The sequence below is a fragment of the Ahaetulla prasina genome, chromosome 2, assembly GCF_028640845.1.
Source record: "Ahaetulla prasina isolate Xishuangbanna chromosome 2, ASM2864084v1, whole genome shotgun sequence".
Classification (NCBI taxonomy): Eukaryota; Metazoa; Chordata; class Lepidosauria; order Squamata; family Colubridae; genus Ahaetulla; species Ahaetulla prasina.
In genome coordinates this window covers 227,403,224-227,421,141 of record NC_080540.1, presented here as the reverse complement: position 1 = coordinate 227,421,141, position 17,918 = coordinate 227,403,224, and the positions used below count along the sequence as shown (strand labels likewise).

At 41.8% G+C, this 17,918-nt stretch overlaps 1 protein-coding gene across 2 annotated transcripts in view; it reads right to left on the bottom strand.

The window, feature by feature from the left end:
* The window catches only part of SPATA6L (spermatogenesis associated 6 like), a 37,148-nt gene extending 19,508 nt beyond the window's left edge, over nt 1-17,640 (bottom strand). Inside the window, exons 1-4 of one of the 2 annotated variants that reach the window (XM_058168302.1) lie at nt 16,650-17,640; nt 11,992-12,129; nt 10,418-10,466; nt 3,134-3,175 (exon numbers count right to left, since the gene is read on the bottom strand). In XM_058168302.1, coding sequence (XP_058024285.1) covers nt 3,134-3,175; nt 10,418-10,466; nt 11,992-12,129; nt 16,650-16,688 — 268 coding nt within the window. In that variant the 5' untranslated portion in view covers nt 16,689-17,640. The remainder of the gene's footprint in view (nt 1-3,133; nt 3,176-10,417; nt 10,467-11,991; nt 12,130-16,649) is intronic. The other variant, XM_058168301.1, reaches the window with a different exon arrangement.
* Nucleotides 17,641-17,918: the final 278 nt, after the last annotated feature.

Below are 17,918 nucleotides of genomic sequence, written 5' to 3'. Positions count from 1 at the left end.
CACCCATCTCCTCCCACTTACAACTGTATGACTGTAACCTTGTATCCTTTCAATTTATATTGACTGTTTCCCTATGACTATCATTAAGTATTGCACCTTATGATTCTTGATGAATGTATCTTTTCTTTTATGTACTCCAAAAACGTATGCACCAAGACAAATTCCTTGTGTATCCTATCACACTTGGCCAATAAAAAATTCTATTCTATCCTATCCTATCCTATCCTATCCTATCCTATCCTATCCTATCCTATCCTATCCTATCCTATCCTATCCTATCCAAAGAGGATTTTATAGAGAAGGACACAGAACCCATAAAGATTACAGTACTTAACAATTTTCTAAAACTATTGACAGGCAATGGGAATACAGAAGACCATAGATGAAGATGAAGTTTATAGATGGTCAGACACTGGAGGAGTGGCCAGACTATGTATGAGCTACCAATGGAGGCTTAGTGTCCAAGATGGCACCTTGTTCAGGGCAATGAGGCAATTCTCTTTCAGGCTTTGCAGTTGGACATAATTAAAAGGAAATACATTTTCCACAAAAGTACTGATAGAACACAATAACAATCTTAGCCTGTCATAAATACCCAGATGAAAATGTAGAAAACAGCGTTTGCAAATCACTGAGCTAATTTATTGGATTTTTATTCTAATTTGAGGGAGAAAGACTCACTGTCAAATACCAGGTCCTAAGGTTAAGAGTTGCTTCACTCGCTGTGTGCTAGCTGATGTAACAGTCTTGAAAAATAAGTCGCAATTTATATTTGGGGAATTTAATGCTTTCCAGACATAGTAGAAATCATAGTTTCAAACTACTTCACCTGCTTATTCCCAGAACAATGAAAAAGCACATTCAGCTGTCAAGATTCTAATAATCAAAGAAAACCAAGAAAGCTGGATCTAATTTATACCATCTTTCTTTCATTCCTTTACATGTTTTTGCAGGACCCAGATCAGAGTTTGACTCAAGAACTGATGAGTTGGTGACCATCTGAAGGCCATAATAAAGAACCTGGATTTTAGTTGAACAGAAAGTAAGATGTAAATATATTGATTAAGTATCTTTCTGCCTTAAGAAGAAATGGCCCAGTGGAAGGGTGTGTGTGTGTATACACATACTGTATACATGAGATAACACAAAGAGCAGTAGAATTGATTTATGAACACATTGGATACAAATTCTGCAGTGGAATCAAAGGCAATAGTAAAACTCCAACTTATATACTACTGTTGATGTGGGATCAGATTGATGGAGATTGACACCCCAAAAGGATATTTTCCCTTCTTGACCCACAACTTGTAGTGGGTCCAGTTATTAAAACTGGAGATTGCAGGACCAGAAAAGATCAGCATGAATAATTTTGGCTATCATCAATTTCAACATTGCTAGGAAAGATCAACCTTTGCTGTTTGTACCATGCAGTAAAACTTTGGCTGGGTTACTTCTGCAGAGATTCATTTCATGAGGGCATATAAACAAAATTTAAAAATATAATAATATTCAAACGTTACTGATAAAAATAATATTTTTGTGAAAGTGGTTGAAGGAAGGATGTATCAGTACGGGTTGACCCAAACTGAAAAGAAGTAGAGAAGCAGAAAGTAGGACTAAAAAGACTCAGAAGGCCGATTCTGCCACCCTGTGTTCATTTCCGAGAAAGTTTTAACACAAGCAAGCATAGTGGCTTCCCTGAACTTTCAATTATGCACTGCTATCTGGGCATTTATTTTGCCCAAAATGATTTCCAATTTTGTGGGCCAATGAATACAATAGAAATTTTCAGAACATGTAAGGGATGGTGGGTAATGCCTATTCCCTAAATGGTTTTTGTAGGAGAACAGACATGACCAATCACAAAACATAGTGTTTCAATATAAAACAAATGTGGAGATCCGAGTTCTCAAACTCAAAGCAATTCTCAGTATCTTCATGAAAAGATCACTCCTAAAACAATTTTCCAAACAGAACCTACAAAATAAAGACACAGATATACATCCTACACACAGCAAGCTCACAAAAGTGCACTCAGAATATTTATTCCCTCACAAAACCAACTCACCATCCTTCTGCCATTCCTATTCTCCAATTTTCTCAGGATTCTAGCCCTCGTTTCACAGCCGTGTTACTATTTCCTTTAAAACAGGCCTGTCCAATCTTGGCAAATTTAAGACCTATGGATTTCACCTCCCATAATTCTCCAACCAGCCATGCTCCTGGAGAATTCGTGATGCCCTTGCTTTAATCCCCATGATTATATCCCTTGCTCTAAAATTGTCAGAGTTATTCCAGAACCTATCGTTCATGCTGACCTCAGGTTTCAGGCTCCTTTTCTGTCTCTTAGTTTTAACAGAGATCCAGAATGGATTTCAGTGCCAATTCTGGTCTCCAGACACTATTGATTTCCTACGATGCTAGGAGTAGCTTAAGGAAATAAGGACTGGAGCTAAAGAACTGGCATTTGTCTTGTTTCTGCATAACTGTTACATACAAAAACTTTAACAAAAAAAGAATGAACTTCACAGATTTCTGAGGAAATAATATTTTTCATGTACAGGTAGTCCTCGACTTACCTTTACTTACGTTCATTTAGTGACCATTCAAAGTTACAACAGCACTGAAAAAAGTGACTTATGAGCATTTCCCACTTATGACCATTGAAGCATCCGCATGCTCATGTAACAAAAATTCAGCTGCTTGGTAACTGACTCATATTTATGATGGTTGCAGTGTTGTAGGGTCACCTTTTGCAAATTTCTGACAAGCAAAGACAATGGTGAAGCCAAATTCACTTAACAACTGTATTACTAACATAACAATTGCAGTGATACATTTAATATATGTGGCATGAAAGGTCAGAAAATAAGGCAAAACTTACTTAACAACTGTTTTGTTAGCAACATATATTTTGAATTGATTGTGATCCTAATTCGGGGACTACCTATATAAGTTTCATACTGGGAAACTTCAGCTACATAACTTCTGTTCAAGATCACCTCATTTATAACTAATACTAGTGATAAATATGGCAACATCAGAGATCAAAAAGCTCACTTCATTGTTTCCTTAAATAGTAACTCTTCCATTATAGGATAGATGAGATTGAAAAAATATTTCTCAAATTTACCTGAAGGTATCAGTTCAGATAATCGAAACTTTGCCATGTTTCCTGAAAATGAGAGATCAAACATATTATTCAGACACGTTCAACAGCAAAAAAATTCTGGGTTAAAATTAAAAAGTGGCTGGAAGAAATAACTAAGCAACATATAGACTGGAGATCAGAGACCTTCCTGCTGGGAATATTCAACATGAAATACAGTAAAGAAATAGGATACCTAATTCTACATATAATAACAGCTGCCAGAATAGCATATGCACAGAAATGGAAAAACGAGAATGTACCAATGGAGGAGGAAGTGATAAAGAAAATCTTGGACTGTGCTGAGATGGATAAATTAACGAAGGAGTTAAAAGAAAAAGAAGAGTCAGAATATTATATAGTATGGAACAAATTGTATAATTGGCTAGAGACTAGAATTACTAAATGATGAAAAAGGTGCTTATATATACATGTATATAAAATGGCAATGTATGAAAGAAAATGAATAGTTAGAAGGATAGATAGGATAGAAGATATATAGAAACAAGGGAGAATGGGACAAAAAAGAAAAGTATAATTAAATGAAACGAGAGGGGGAATAAGGATATAAATATGAGAAGAATAAGGAAACGAAGCTGATGTAAAGAAGGAATATATCTTTTATGTCAATGTATGTTATGTATTGTTGTTTTTGTTTGTTTGTTCTTTTTGTTAAAAAACATATTATTCATGAGAGCTAAGCAAATTTAACACTTACGTGCAAAAGTGCTGAAGTCTCAAAACCCTACAAGGCACATGTTCTTAGCTCTTCATATGATATTACCATATTTTAGTCTTCTAGGGTCTCCCTTTCATTTTAGTTCACTTTAATGCAAGATAGATACTGAAAAAGCATTAACTGATTTATTTGTTTCCCGCCTTTATTATTGTTACTCAAGGTGATCAATATATCCAACACACCTTCCTCCTCCTATTTTCCTCACAACAACAACCCTGTGTGGTGGGTTGGGCTGAAAGAGAATGACTGGTCCAAGATCACCTGGTTAACTTTCATACTAAGATGCCCAAGTATTACTTCCATCTATTATTTATTTATTTATTTATTCATATTTTTATACCGCCCTTCTCCGAAGACTCAGGGCGGTGTACAGCCAATAAAACAACAAAAATCCCCAAAAATTTAAAATACACTATCAAATTTAAAAAACTGATTCAATCGCTGTAACATTAAAATATTAGCTAAAATTTATCAAAACTAAAACCTAGGTAAAACCCTATAAAAAACCCACTAAAATCCCCATACTAAAATCAATCAGGCCAGCCCCGCTTGGTGAAAAAAGAAAGTCTGATAGACTATTACCGTATATACTCGAGTATAAGCCGATCCGAATATAAGCCGAGGTACCTAATTTTACCACAAAAACTGGGAAAAACTATTGACTCGAGTATAAGCCGAGGGTGGGAAATGAGGCAGCTACTGGTCAATGTAAAAAATAAAGATAGAGCCAAGTAAAATAACATGAATATTTATTTGAACGAAAAACAATAAAAATGCAAAAGGGGGTCCCCAAAAAGAATATGGTATCAAAAATACAGTATCTTTAAAAGTAACAGCAACCAAGCTAACGAGAGCTAAAATCCCTCAAAACTGGAGTTCTCCTCCTCATCATCTGTTTGTCCAAACAGAGCTTCAGCTACTTCAGCTTCTGTGATGTTATCCGCATATACGTTGTCGTCATCACTGAGTTCACAGTCGTCATCATCACTGCTGTCACTCTCATACAATGCGCTGTCTTCACTGCCATCCATAGCATTACTAATGCCACATTTCTTGAAGGCACGTTGCACCATGTCCTCTGGAATATCTTCCCATGCATCACGAACCCACTGTGCTATTAGTTCTATGTCTGGCTTTCTCAGATTTCCAACTTTTGTCAGACGAGCTTGACCAGATGTCATCCATTCATGCCACATCCTTCGCACATGGTCCTTGAAAGGTTTATTTAAACTGACATCTAGGGGCTGCAATACAGATGTAAGCCCACCTGGAATAACGGCCAAAGTGACTTGAGATGACTTTGCCAATTTTTTTATGTCATCAGATGTGTGGGCTCTGAACATATCCCAAACTAACAGTGATCTTCTAGTCCAGTCCCCACTCCTCAAGCAAGAGATCCTATACTGTTTCAGACAAAGGATTGTCCAGTCTGTTCTTTAAAAACCCTCCAGGAATGAAGTGTCCAATAAGGTTCAAATTGCAAGTACGGTAGTCCTCAATTTAAGACTGCAATTGAGCCCAAAACATTGTTTTGTTATTTTTCCCTAACCGTGTATGTATCCCCCTGCCCCCCATTTTACGTCAGGCTGCCATCAAAGCGAAGCACGGCTGAATATTATTATTATTATTATTATTATTATTATTATTATTATTATTATTATTATTATTATTATTATTATTATTATCATTATTATCATTATCATTATCATTATCATTATTATCATTATCATCATCATTATTATTATTATTATTATTATCATTATTATTATTATTATTATTATTATTATTATTATTATTATTATCATTATCATTATTATCATTATCATTATTATTATTATTATTATTATTATTATTATTATTATTATTATCATTATCATTATCATTATTATCATTATCATCATCATTATTATTATTATTATTATTATCATTATTATTATTATTATTATATGATGATGATGATTTTTTTGCATTGGACAGAGCGAGCTTCAGTTTACCAAACTTTGTATCTTTTAATGAAACGTGTTAGTCTGGAAGGGACTGTTTGAACTCACAAAACACTTGCAACTTTTAGTTCCGTGCTGAGGATTTTTGGAAAGCAGCCCAGCAATATTTATTTATTGCTCGGACTGCTCTTATTTTCACTCCCCCTTTTCTTTTCTTTTCCTTCCCTCCCTCCCTCCTTCTCTGCCTCTCTTTCGTCCCCCACCTCCCGGGATCCTTGCGGGTCGAAGGTTCTGCCCTGCCTTACACCAGCCGCCCACCTATGCCAAGGTCTCCCTGGCTCTTTCGCTCTCTGTAAGCAGCGGCTTCTCGGCAGCGTCGCCCCCTCCCTCCATGGATCGGCTCCTTCCCCAGCACTGAAGGCATCCTTAGGAATACACCTCCACCTCCAGGAAAATAAAAGAGGCAGAGAAGGTAAATCGCCCGCCCGTTCGGAAAGGAAGGAGAGGACTCCAATGGAAGAAGGAGAGGAGAATTACCAATAACAAACACAAAGCGCTGGGTTAGAGGTGCCTTGTCATGTACAAGGAGATCAGAGAGGGCAACCACCGAAACAATAATCAGACTCAAAACGGGCTGCTTATTTGCCATTTGCTCTGGGTAGAACGGGTTTTTAAAAAATTGGTTTGGAGAAGGAAAGCTAATTTGCTGATCTGCGCGAGGGTCGGTTTCTTTTGCCTCCTTCTTCTTCCTCCTCCTTCTTCCCACCCTAGCTTGCAATGCCCCATCTCTCCTCCTCCTCCTCCTCCTGCCCCCTCTCGGGGAGAAATTGTTTTGTTCTTGCCGTATTTCTCCGCTTTCCAAGAGGCTTTTCTTTTCACCTCTTTCTCCCCACCTCCCCAATTTCCATAGGGAAAAAAACCCTAGGAAAACTTGGCAAAAATAAAATAAAATAAAAAGTACTGAGTGCAAATGTTTTTTTTATACTGTAGTTGGAGTTTTCCACGTTTCTTTCACATTCAAGGCAGCATTCTCCCCCATCCTCGCTGCTTTTCCAAAACATGCTTTGAAACCTTTGCATTTTATTGGGATGTATTCGTGACAACGCCCCTCCGCCCCTCCGAGGCGAGAGGAGGACAGTAAGAGGAGGCGAGTGACAAACAAATAAAAGAGAGTTCTTCTCGCCTTGGCGTTTGACACACTCGCCGTCCTCTCCGAAAAGCCGAAATTGAGTGCGGCGGCAGTGGGGTGGGTGGGTGGGTGGGGAGGCCGCCGTGAAGTGCCGGCTGGGGAGCCGGGATTGAAGTGCCGGCATGCTTTGCCAGCTCGGCCGGCTCGTTTTGGGCGGCGGCTGGCCTCGGCGTTTTCTTCCGCCGCTTTTGATGGCGGCGGCGGCGGTGGTCGGCGGAGGCGGAGGGGCGTTCGACATTTCGCCCCTCTCACTCGTCCTCCTCTTGCCCGCGGTGGGGGCGGAGGCGTTGTCACCTCGCCCTCCTCTCCGGCCGAAATTGAGTGCGGCGGCAGGGGAGGCCGCCGTGAAGTGCCGGCTGGGGGCCAGGAGCCAATCCCGGCTCCCCAGCCGGCACTTCACGGCGGCCTCCCCACCCCCACTGCCGCCGCACTCAATTTCGGCTTTCGAGAGGAGGGCGAGTGACAAACGCCAAGGCGAAGAACTCTATTTGTTTGTCACTCTCGCCAGCGGAGGCGTTGTCACTCGCCTCCTCTCCGGCCGAAATTGAGTGCGGCGGCAGGGGAGGCCGCCGTGAAGTGCCGGCTGGGGAGCCGGGATTGGCTCCGGGCTCCCCAGCCGGCACTTCACGGCGGCCTCCCCACCCACCCACCCCCACTGCCGCCGCACTCAATTTCGGCCGGAGAGGAGGCGAGTGACAACGCCTCCGCCTCCGAGGCGAGAGTGACAAACAAATAAAAGAGTTCTTCTCGCCTTGGCGTTGTCACCTCGCCCTCCTCTCCGGCGAAATTGAGTGCGGCGGCAGGGGAGGCCGCCGTGAAGTGCGGCTGGGGAGCCCAGGAGCCAATCCCGGCTCCCCAGCCGGCACTTCACGGCGGCCTCCCCACCCACCCCCACTGCCGCCGCACTCAATTTCGGCCGAGAGGAGGGCGAGTGACAAACGCCAAGGCGAAGAACTCTATTTGTTTGTCACTCTCGCCAGCGGAGGCGTTGTCACCTCGCCCTCCTCTCCGGCCGAAATTGAGTGCGGCGGCAGGGGAGGCCGCCGTGAAGTGCGGCTGGGGGCCGGGATTGGCTCCGGGCTCCCCAGCCGGCACTTCACGGCGGCCTCCCCACCCACCCACCCCCACTGCCGCCGCACTCAATTTCGGCCGAGAGGAGGGCGAGGTGACAACGCCTCCGCCTCCGAGGCGAGAGTGACAAACAAATAAAAGAGTTCTTCTCGCCTTGGCGTTGTCACCTCGCCCTCCTCTCCGAAAGCCGAAATTGAGTGCGGCGGCAGGGGAGGCCGCCGTGAAGTGCCGGCTGGGGAGCCGGGATTGGCTCCGGGCTCCCCAGCCGGCACTTCACGGCGGCCTCCCCACCCCCACTGCCGCCGCACTCAATTTCGGCTTTCGAGAGGAGGGCGAGGTGACAAACGCCAAGGCGAAGAACTCTATTTGTTTGTCACTCTCGCCAGCGGAGGCGTTGTCACCTCGCCCTCCTCTCCGGCGAAATTGAGTGCGGCGGCAGGGGAGGCCGCCGTGAAGTGCCGGCTGGGGAGCCGGGATTGGCTCCGGGCTCCCCAGCCGGCACTTCACGGCGGCCACCCACCCCCACTGCCGCTTCGCACTCAATTTCGGCTTTTCGGAGAGGAGGGCGAGGGTGACAAACGCCCCCTCCGCCCCCACCGCGGGCAAGAGGAGGACGAGTGAGAGGGGGGCGAAAATGTCGAACGCCCCCTCCGCCCCCCGCCCCCTCCGCCGACCACCGCCGCCGCCGCCATCAAAAAGCGGCGGAAGAAAACGCCGGAGGCCAGCCGCCGCCCCAAAACGAGCCGGCCGAGCTGGCAAAGCATGCCGGCAGCATTTGGGCTCGTCCTGCCGGCCCAGCTGTTCCCGAGGGCAAAAAACCCTCTCCCTGGGTCGGCTCTGCAAGGGTAGACTCGAGTATAAGCCGAGGGGGCGTTTTTCAGCACAAAAAACGTGCCGAAAAACTCGGCTTATACTCGAGTATATACGGTAATATTCTAATCTATGGTGGGAGGGGAATAAAAAGCAGGGGTGAAATGCTCCTTGTTCAGACCGGATCGCCTGATCCAGTAGCGATGGCGGCACATGGTTCGGAGAACTGATAGCAAAAATCCCCCCACCCCACCCATGCCCAGCTGAGCCGTGCGATCATCAGAGGTTGTTGTTTTTTTTACTTTTAAAAGCATTTTTTCTTCGGCCGAAAAATGCTTTTAAAAGTAAAAAAAAAAAAGCCTCTGATGATCGCACGGCTTAGCTGGGATCATCAGAACCTTTTAAAAGCATTTTTTCTACCTCTTCCGCCAAAGAGGTTGTAGAAAAAATGCTTTTAAAAGTCAAAAAAAAAAAGTTGGCCATGCCCACCAAGTCAATTACACCCCCCACACCAAGCCACACCCACATAACCGGTAGTAACAAATTTTACATTTCACTGCTGATAAAAAGTCTTTCTTGAAATATTCCCAAACCACACATGATTTTCAAACATATTCCTGAACATTACAAAGAAGGAAATACAAAGAAACAGCACACTGCGTATCTTTTTTCTTCACATTCTATTTTTTAAAAACTATGGGGGATTTCACTTGAACCCTGAAAGCTTGGTTTGATCTTTGTTTGATCTCATTTACTAAGAGTTTGAGCAAAGCATCGGGATAGCAGTTCCTGATTTAATTTAAAAAAATTTTTTAAAGGTTCTGCTTTTGATCCTATGCACTGCCAGACAAGAACATAAAGAAGGAAAAGATTCTGTATGACTCAAGTTTTGGCACACAATAGGAAATTGATTGTTTATGATGTCTGAACCAGATCATCTGTTACATCTCTGGCTATATCTTGTGATAATGCCTACAGCACCTTCAATCTGGTCTAGTTTGGTGAATTGACTTATGTATTTCCCTCAACACATGTTGAGTTGAAAGCAGAGTTAGAATGGACTCTCAAGGGGTCAGGGGAGGTGACTATTGATACAAGTGTTGCAGCTTCACAGCTTATGCCCTTTTTGTACATGTGTTTTGTGGCATTGCAACAGCTATCAGGCCAATTATGGCACGGTTACTGAAAAACAGAAGTGAATACATAACCAGGAGGCCCCCTGCAGGGCAGAATTTTACAGTGTTAAATATCACTGACAGTAAATACTATTTACTCATTTATGGAGGCTTGTATACCTACTGTAATTGCCTAAGTACATTTAAGAACTAATGAATTAGAATGTTGGGATCTCTTTATCTCATTTTTTTACTAAATGTGTAGTAATTAGTCTAAAGGTTATTGTTGTAATTCAATAATTAATTTTGTGTATTCATGTATTTAACTTTTTTAAAAATTTGTATAATATTGATCACTGATCACTGATCACTGAGAGAAGTTTTTACTTTTGGGAGACTTACTTTCTAGCAGTTCTACAACAGTAATAGGATCTGTAGCGTTTTCAAATACCTACAAGAATAGAAACAAAAAAGGACAATAATAAATCTGTTAGAAATAGCAATTTGTTCAAGAATTTTTCATCTAATTAATATTCATCCTTTCAAATTTTAATTTATTCAATTAATGGAAGTTAAATACACAAAAATATCAAAATGTCAATATAGATGTTTTTGTTCTAATGAAGGAAATTTAAAAGACCCTTTACTGTTATTCATCAGATAAAATAACCATTGCTAAATAAAACAGTCTGAATTACTAAGTTGGATTCTGACATGCAGACACTGCGGTAGAAGTTTACTATCATTAACTATTAAAATAAAGCAAGGTTAATTCACACCAATAAAACACACCAGCAATCCTTAAAAGAAGCACTCACATAAGACCCATAGCATATGACAACATTTGCATGATGGGTGGAAAGTAATTGGCCAAAGCTAAGCCATGCTAAAAAAACAAGAGAGAGAGAGAGAGGAAGAGTTATTCACCTTAAAAAAAGGACTGGCTTAAAGGGCACAGTTTGCCTTCTGCTCCCATCCTGCCTCTCTGAAAAACTGAAGTGGAAGGGGTGCTGTGGGGAGCAGCTGCTGCATTACTGCAGGAACCACTGAGTGGCTGATGAAAAGAGCAGCATCAGAGAGCCCCCAAAGCAGCCTCTGAGGCTTAGAGACATTATGGAGTATTAGGATGGCAGCTGCTCTACAGTAAATGTCTCGCCTGGTATTTATATTCAGTGAGCAGAATCTTGAAGAACACTTATTTGAAATGATTGGAACAAACATTTCAAATGTTGGATTCCAACAAAGGGCTCCAAGACATCTGCAGACGGGGTATGGGTCAAAAAATGCAAGATAGCAGCCATGATCCATGATCAAAGTACCAGCACTTTTTTATTTATGTTGTACACGCAACATACATAAAACTGGGGTGAGCTGTTGATCCCACCATGGTTATTCCCTTTCTTGGCAATTAACTTTTACGAAGTGCAGAGAAAGAGTAAGATACAAAAGGTATCAAAGGCAGACAATAGAAGAAAAGCCAAGGAAATCCTATCTAATCCTTTTTATATCTATACCCTTCCCTGCGCCTTTCTAGTCTTTTTGATTTTTGCAAACCAAGCTTGTATCGTAAGAAGAAAAAAACTACCTACGTACTAGATGTGCAAAACGGCTTTCAAAATATTTACACCTCCCACAGGATCATAACAGGTGAATGTAAACTGCAGACAACAGGTTTCTACCAAGCATTAAAAGAAACAGCCTAATGTGAGGGCTATTTAATATTTCATCATTCTGCCTTAGAACGAAGGAGATACTCTTTTAAGACATAGCTGGGCATCTGCCAGGAGTGTTGTCATTGTCCTTTGCATTACAGATGCTGTCTTGGCAAGAGATTGAGTGGGACAGATGATCTCTTAGGGATTTACAAAGAGACTATCTTGCTTGTGACCTTCTATACCTATGGGTCCAATCAAAGCTTACACTTAAATAAGAAACCAGGCCATGACATTGGACATTTCTGTTTGTTTTTAACATACCTTCTCAAACCACATTTTCTCATGGAACAAGAGAGGAAACACTGGCGGAATGCAATCGGTCTCCTTGCACTGGCCCAGGATACAAACAGTGAGATAAACATCATTCTTCTCTGTCAAATACACACCAGGGCAAGATACCTTTGATGAAAATGAGATGAGATCACAACCATCAAGAGGTGGTCAGAGTGCTCAATGTAAAACACAGGTAGTCCTCAACTTACAACAGTTCGTTTAGTGACCATTCAAAGTTACAACGGCACTGAGAAAAGTGATTTATGACTGTTTTTCACACTTACAACCATTGTAGCATCCCCATCAAAGACAAATCCAGAAAGTCCAGGTGCTTCTTGAAAAAGCACCTTTGGGGTCCCCATAATCACGTGATCAAAATTCAGATGCTTGGCAACTGGTTCTTATTTATGATGGTTGCAGCGTCCTAAGGTCATGTGAAGTCAATGGGAAAGCCCAATTCCCCATTAGTTAGTAACACTAACATCAACTGCAGTGATTCGCTTAACAACTGAGACAAGAAAGGTCATACAATGGGGCAAAATTGCCTTATGCACGATCACTCACACTCTTTTCACTTCTCGTTTGGATTATTGCAATGCTCTCTACATGGGGCTTCCCCTGAAGTGCACCCGGAGGCTTCAGTTAGTTCAGAATGCAGCTGCGCGGGTGATTGAGGGAGCCCCACGCTGCTCCCACATAACACCGCTCCTGCGCAGTCTGCACTGGCTTCCTGTGATCTTTCGGGTGCGCGTTAAGATTTTGGTTACCACCTTTAAAGCGCTCCATGGCTTAGGGCCCGGGTACTTACGGGACCGCCTGCTGTTACCTTATGCCTCCCACCGACCTGTCCGCTCACACAGAGAGGGTCTTCTCAGGGTGCCGTCCGCCAAGCAATGTCGGCTGGCGGCCCCCAGGGGAAGGGCCTTCTTTGTAGGAGCTCCTACCCTTTGGAACGAACTTCCCCCTGGTTTGCGCCAATTACCCGACCTTCGGACCTTTCACCGTGAGCTGAAAACGCATTTGTTTATTCAAGCGGGACTGGCTTAAATTTTTAATTCTAAACTATTAATTCTAAATAATTTTAATCGGGGTTATTATTTATAAATTTTAAGGGTTTTTAAATTTGATTGTCTTAATTTGGGCCATTATGGATTACGTTTGTTTTAAGTTCTTGTTTTAATTGTACATTGTGTTGTTTTTATACTTTGGCTGTACACCGCCCTGAGTCCTTCGGGAGAAGGGCAGTATAAAAATCTAAATAAATAAATAAATAAATAAAATTCACTTGATAAATGTCTCACTAGGTAGAAATGTCTTTCTAGCAACAGAAATTTTGAGCTCAATTGTGGTCGTAAGTTGAGGACTACCTGTAAATGGGACATTTGCCACATTTAGCATTATCTAATTGCTACATCTTCTACCATTTGCAAAATTATGTATAGCTCTAATGAGACACAGTAACGCAGACATAGGATGGCTTCGATATTTCCTTGAAAATGTTTGCCATGGTAGAAAAAGAAGACCTGTCAGATAAAATAGGTGGGGAACCATCCCACACTTCGCATGACTTCCTGTGACCTGACACAGGAAGTGTTACACATGGCTGTGTGATACTGCATGGATGTAACGTTAGGCTGACTGAGGATGATAGATGTTCTACCTGCTGGAGGTCATAGCATTCCATCTGCAAGAGAATGTTCCTCTTCTGTTTAAAGTGCTTTTAACAGTGTGACATAAGGGTAGAATAAACATAGTTAGGGTTCTAAATGTTTTATCGTAAAAATAAATCCGAGGATTAGCATTAGGGTGAGATTTTGGATATAGCAGTGCTTTAAAAATTGACATTAAAGCTAAGTTGGAATGCTGGGGCAATGCTTCGGGAAAATATTCTGAAAGACTAAAGTTGAAGTTTATTTATTTATTTATTTATTTATTTATTTATTTATATAAGATAGCAGGTAAAAGTATAAATATAATTTAAATACATGAAAAGAGTAAATAAAAAGGAACATTAGGACAGGGACGGTAGGCACGCTGGTGCACTTATGCACACCCTTTACATTAAGTTAACATTACATTAAGTTATATTAAGTTAAGATTTGGGTTAAGTTGCCTTGAAATCTATAATAAAAATGAGTGTGGGAATAGAACATGAATGTTTATGCATAGTGCTATCTTTTGGTTGATATTATGAGGAAGATAGAGTGCTAAAGCAATATTTGAAGTACATATTATTTATACACCTAAGGATAAGGATACAGCTAGGTTTAGTGTTCCTTGAACTAGGTAAAGGTAGTAATGGTTAGGTTAGAGTTGGGATTCTATTCACCCAAATGTGACCAGCAGATTCTCTTTAAGCCTAACAAATACTGTATAATGCTCCCCAATTTTATTTATTTATTAAATAAACAAACTTATATGGCTGTGTGACTCCAGGCAACTTTACAACATTAAAAGCAGTTAAAACATTTTTAAAATCCTATCATAGTTTAATGGATTTTAAGTTTAAGAAAATTGAATGCATATAAAAGTTTTGCCTATCCATTGTCCTATTATTCAGTTCTTACATTAACAAAAATCTAAAACACAATAAAATTGCACTGCATCCTAGTTTGGGTCAAGATACCTTAAAAATTTGCCTGTACACCGCCCTGAGTCCTTCGGGAGAAGGGCGGTATAGAAATCAAATAAATAAATAAAATAAAATAAATAAATAAATAAATAAAAATGAATTAAACTTTAGTATGAGGGCTGGGATTGGAATACATTTTTATGGGAAATAGTGATTATAAATATTGATTGTTGATTAATAGTATTAGTAATAATATTGATTAATGTTGATAAATGAAATTCAATGTAGAAATAGAAGTAGAAGTAAGGTTCTACATAGGCAAGAAAAACAAACTGCACAGGTACAGATGAGGTCAAACGTGGCTCAATGCCAGTAACTTTGAGAGGGATCTTGGAGTCCAAGTGGACAATCACTTAAATATGAGTCAACAATGTGTGGCAGCAGCCAAAAAAGCAAATGCAATCCTAGGTTACATTAATAGAGGGATAGAATCAACAATTGTTTGTGTATACTGTTGTGACAAAAGAAATAAAAAAAACATAATGTGACGTATTAGTACTGTTTTACAAAGCCTTAGTATGGCCCCAATTGGAATATTGCATCCAGTTTTGATTAGCACAATATAAAAAAGATGCTGAGATCTGGAAAGAGTACAGAGAAGAGCAACAAAGATGATTAGGCAGTTGGAGACTAAAATATATGAAGAATGATTGCAGGAATTGGGTATATCTAGTCTAGTGAAAAGAAGGACTAGGGGAGACATGATAGCAGTGTTCCAGTATTTGAGGTGCTGCCACAAAGATGAGGGAGACAAACTATTTACTAAAGTACCTGAAGGCAAGGCAAGAAACAATGGATGGAAACTAATCAAGGAGAGAAGCAACCTAGAACTAAGGAGAAATTTCCTAACAGTGAGAACAATCAACCAGTGGAATGGCTTGCCTTCAGAAGTTGTGGGTGCGCCCATCACTGGAAGCTTTCAAGAAGAGATTGGACAGTCATTTGTCTGAAATGGTATAAACTCTCCTGCTCAAGCAAGGGGTTGGATTGGATGGCCTCTGGGGTCCTTTCCAACTTTGCTATTTATGTTCTATTATATTGGGAATTGCCTGCTGGAATAAGTGTTAATGTGAATATTTGAATTGGCTCTAGGAGGAAGTTACAGTACAGGTTAGGACTAGTTGAGGCCTAGCTCAAATTTTGTATTGTGCTTTAGAATGACTTCTTATGCTTCATGTTAATTTTATGTATATTTCCCCCACTAAGAATTATTCTTTCGTTTCACTTTGGAGTGAATATGTTTTTATCTATGGGTTAAGATTAGAGTCTAGATGAAGTTAGGGTTAAAGATTGCAGAAAGTATATGCCAATAGTAAGCATCAGGGGTAGTGGTATAGACAGTTTTAATGCATAGAATTCCTTTAAATTTATATTATAATTAAATTGAATGCTGCAACAATCCTTTGGGAAAATAATCCAATGGCTAAAGGTTGAAGTTAGAAATCTGTTAAGCAAGTTAGCAAGACGGTTAGCATCAGGATGCAATTTTATAGTTTTATAATTTATTAAGATTTATAAGTAGGGCAATGTTTGACGGAATTTTGTTAATAAATTGAGTTTAGGGTTAGGATAAAATTTTTAACACTATTAACCTAAGTCGGGAGGAGCTCACTTTAGCAGTGCCTATAACACAAAAAGCAAAAAGTGACTTTTGCTTCTCTTCAATGCATTTTTGGATTAGAAAAAAAACCCTGAATCTATAATAATGATTGCAAAAATGTCTTGGGGTGGGATGTAAAGGGACAGCAGAGCTGGATCACCGAGCTCGGGGATTGCCAAACTTCTCCAATTATTCTCTTTTGCAACTTCACTACCGTTTTGCAGAATAAGCAGGGCATCTAACGACACGGACCTTCTATCAACTATCCCACCCCACCCCACCCACCCCGCCCGCACACCTTCCATGAATCACTGAAAGTGGAAAAGGCACATTTCTCGGGGGGGGGGCTGCAAACATTTCCCGCTCCAGCTACCTTTGCAAGATTCCCCCTTGCTGGCTCCGTGCCCCTCTCACCGCATGGATCTGCAGCTCCACCACTACTTTCAGTGGCATCCCCACCAGCTCTCTCGCTCTCTCTCCACCCGAGGTCTCGGCGCCAAAAAAGGGGGGCTCGGTCACGACACCTGTCCCGTGGAAGGAAAAAGCGTCGCGTCACCCTGGAGACGCCAACGTTCCAGCAGTCCCGGCTAGGCGGAGGGGAAGGGAGGGGCCTCGGGGAGGCTTCAGGCCAGGAGCGGCCGGGTCGCCTCGCAACTTTAGGCGTGGGTGGGTGGGTGGGGGAGGTTTGGAAAGATCCCTGGTCGCGTTGGGGATGCGGCTTCGGTTGGGCAAGACTGGCAGATCGCGGCCGATCTTTTTGCGCGCTCAGTTTCTCCTCGCCCAGCCTTCGGGAAAGGGGATCGCCAGCCCCGATCGAGCCCTTTGTCGTGGTTGGAGCAGGTTTCCAATATTGACAGTTCAGGGATTTCAGTGCAGCCTGTTACATTGCGGACCAAGTTGTTTGAAAGTGGTTTGAATTAAATGGCCCGTCGCTTCCCAATTGGGTGCAATCGAGACTCCAGGTGTTTTAAAATGAACTGAGAACTTCTCTTCTCTTCCCTTCTCTTTTCTTTTTTCCTTGTTTGCCTTTCTCCCTCTCTCTCGGGAGTGGATGTATTGACCAAGTTGTGAAAGTTGCTTGAATTATATGGCCCGTCGCTTCCGAATTTGGTCCAATCCAGACTCCAAGTGTCTTATAATGAACCGAGAACTTCCCTTTTCTTTTCTTTTTTCTTCGTGTGCCTTTCTTTCTCCCTCTTCTTCCCCTGTCTCGGGTGTGGGTGTATTTCTTCTAAAAAACAAAAGGAAAAAGGGAGCACCATCAAGGCTCCCCGACCGGGAGCCTTTAAATTTGTCGGCTCAGCTACTAATTGGGGCTGCTGGGAGCTCAGCCTATCTGGAGAACAGCAACGCAAATACCTGACAGATCGATGGATGTTGCGCCATACATGTTTGTATATATATATATATATATATTGCAACAGCAACAAAATCAGCAATCCCGTGTAGTGACTTTAGAAGAAGAAAAAAAACCCTCCGTGGATCTTATGTAGAAACACTGGCGTGCGGGATCGCTTGTATAGCTGTTATATTTTAAGCGAGATAAAACTTAGTTTGCGCCGGCAAATGACTGCCAGCGGATCCGCCGCAGCCGCGCACAATTCACAAATTGGTCAAGCGCGCGCCGTGGTAGCGCGCTTCCCCGGTCTCCTAGCAACGTCCTCCCCGCCCGTCAATGCCGAG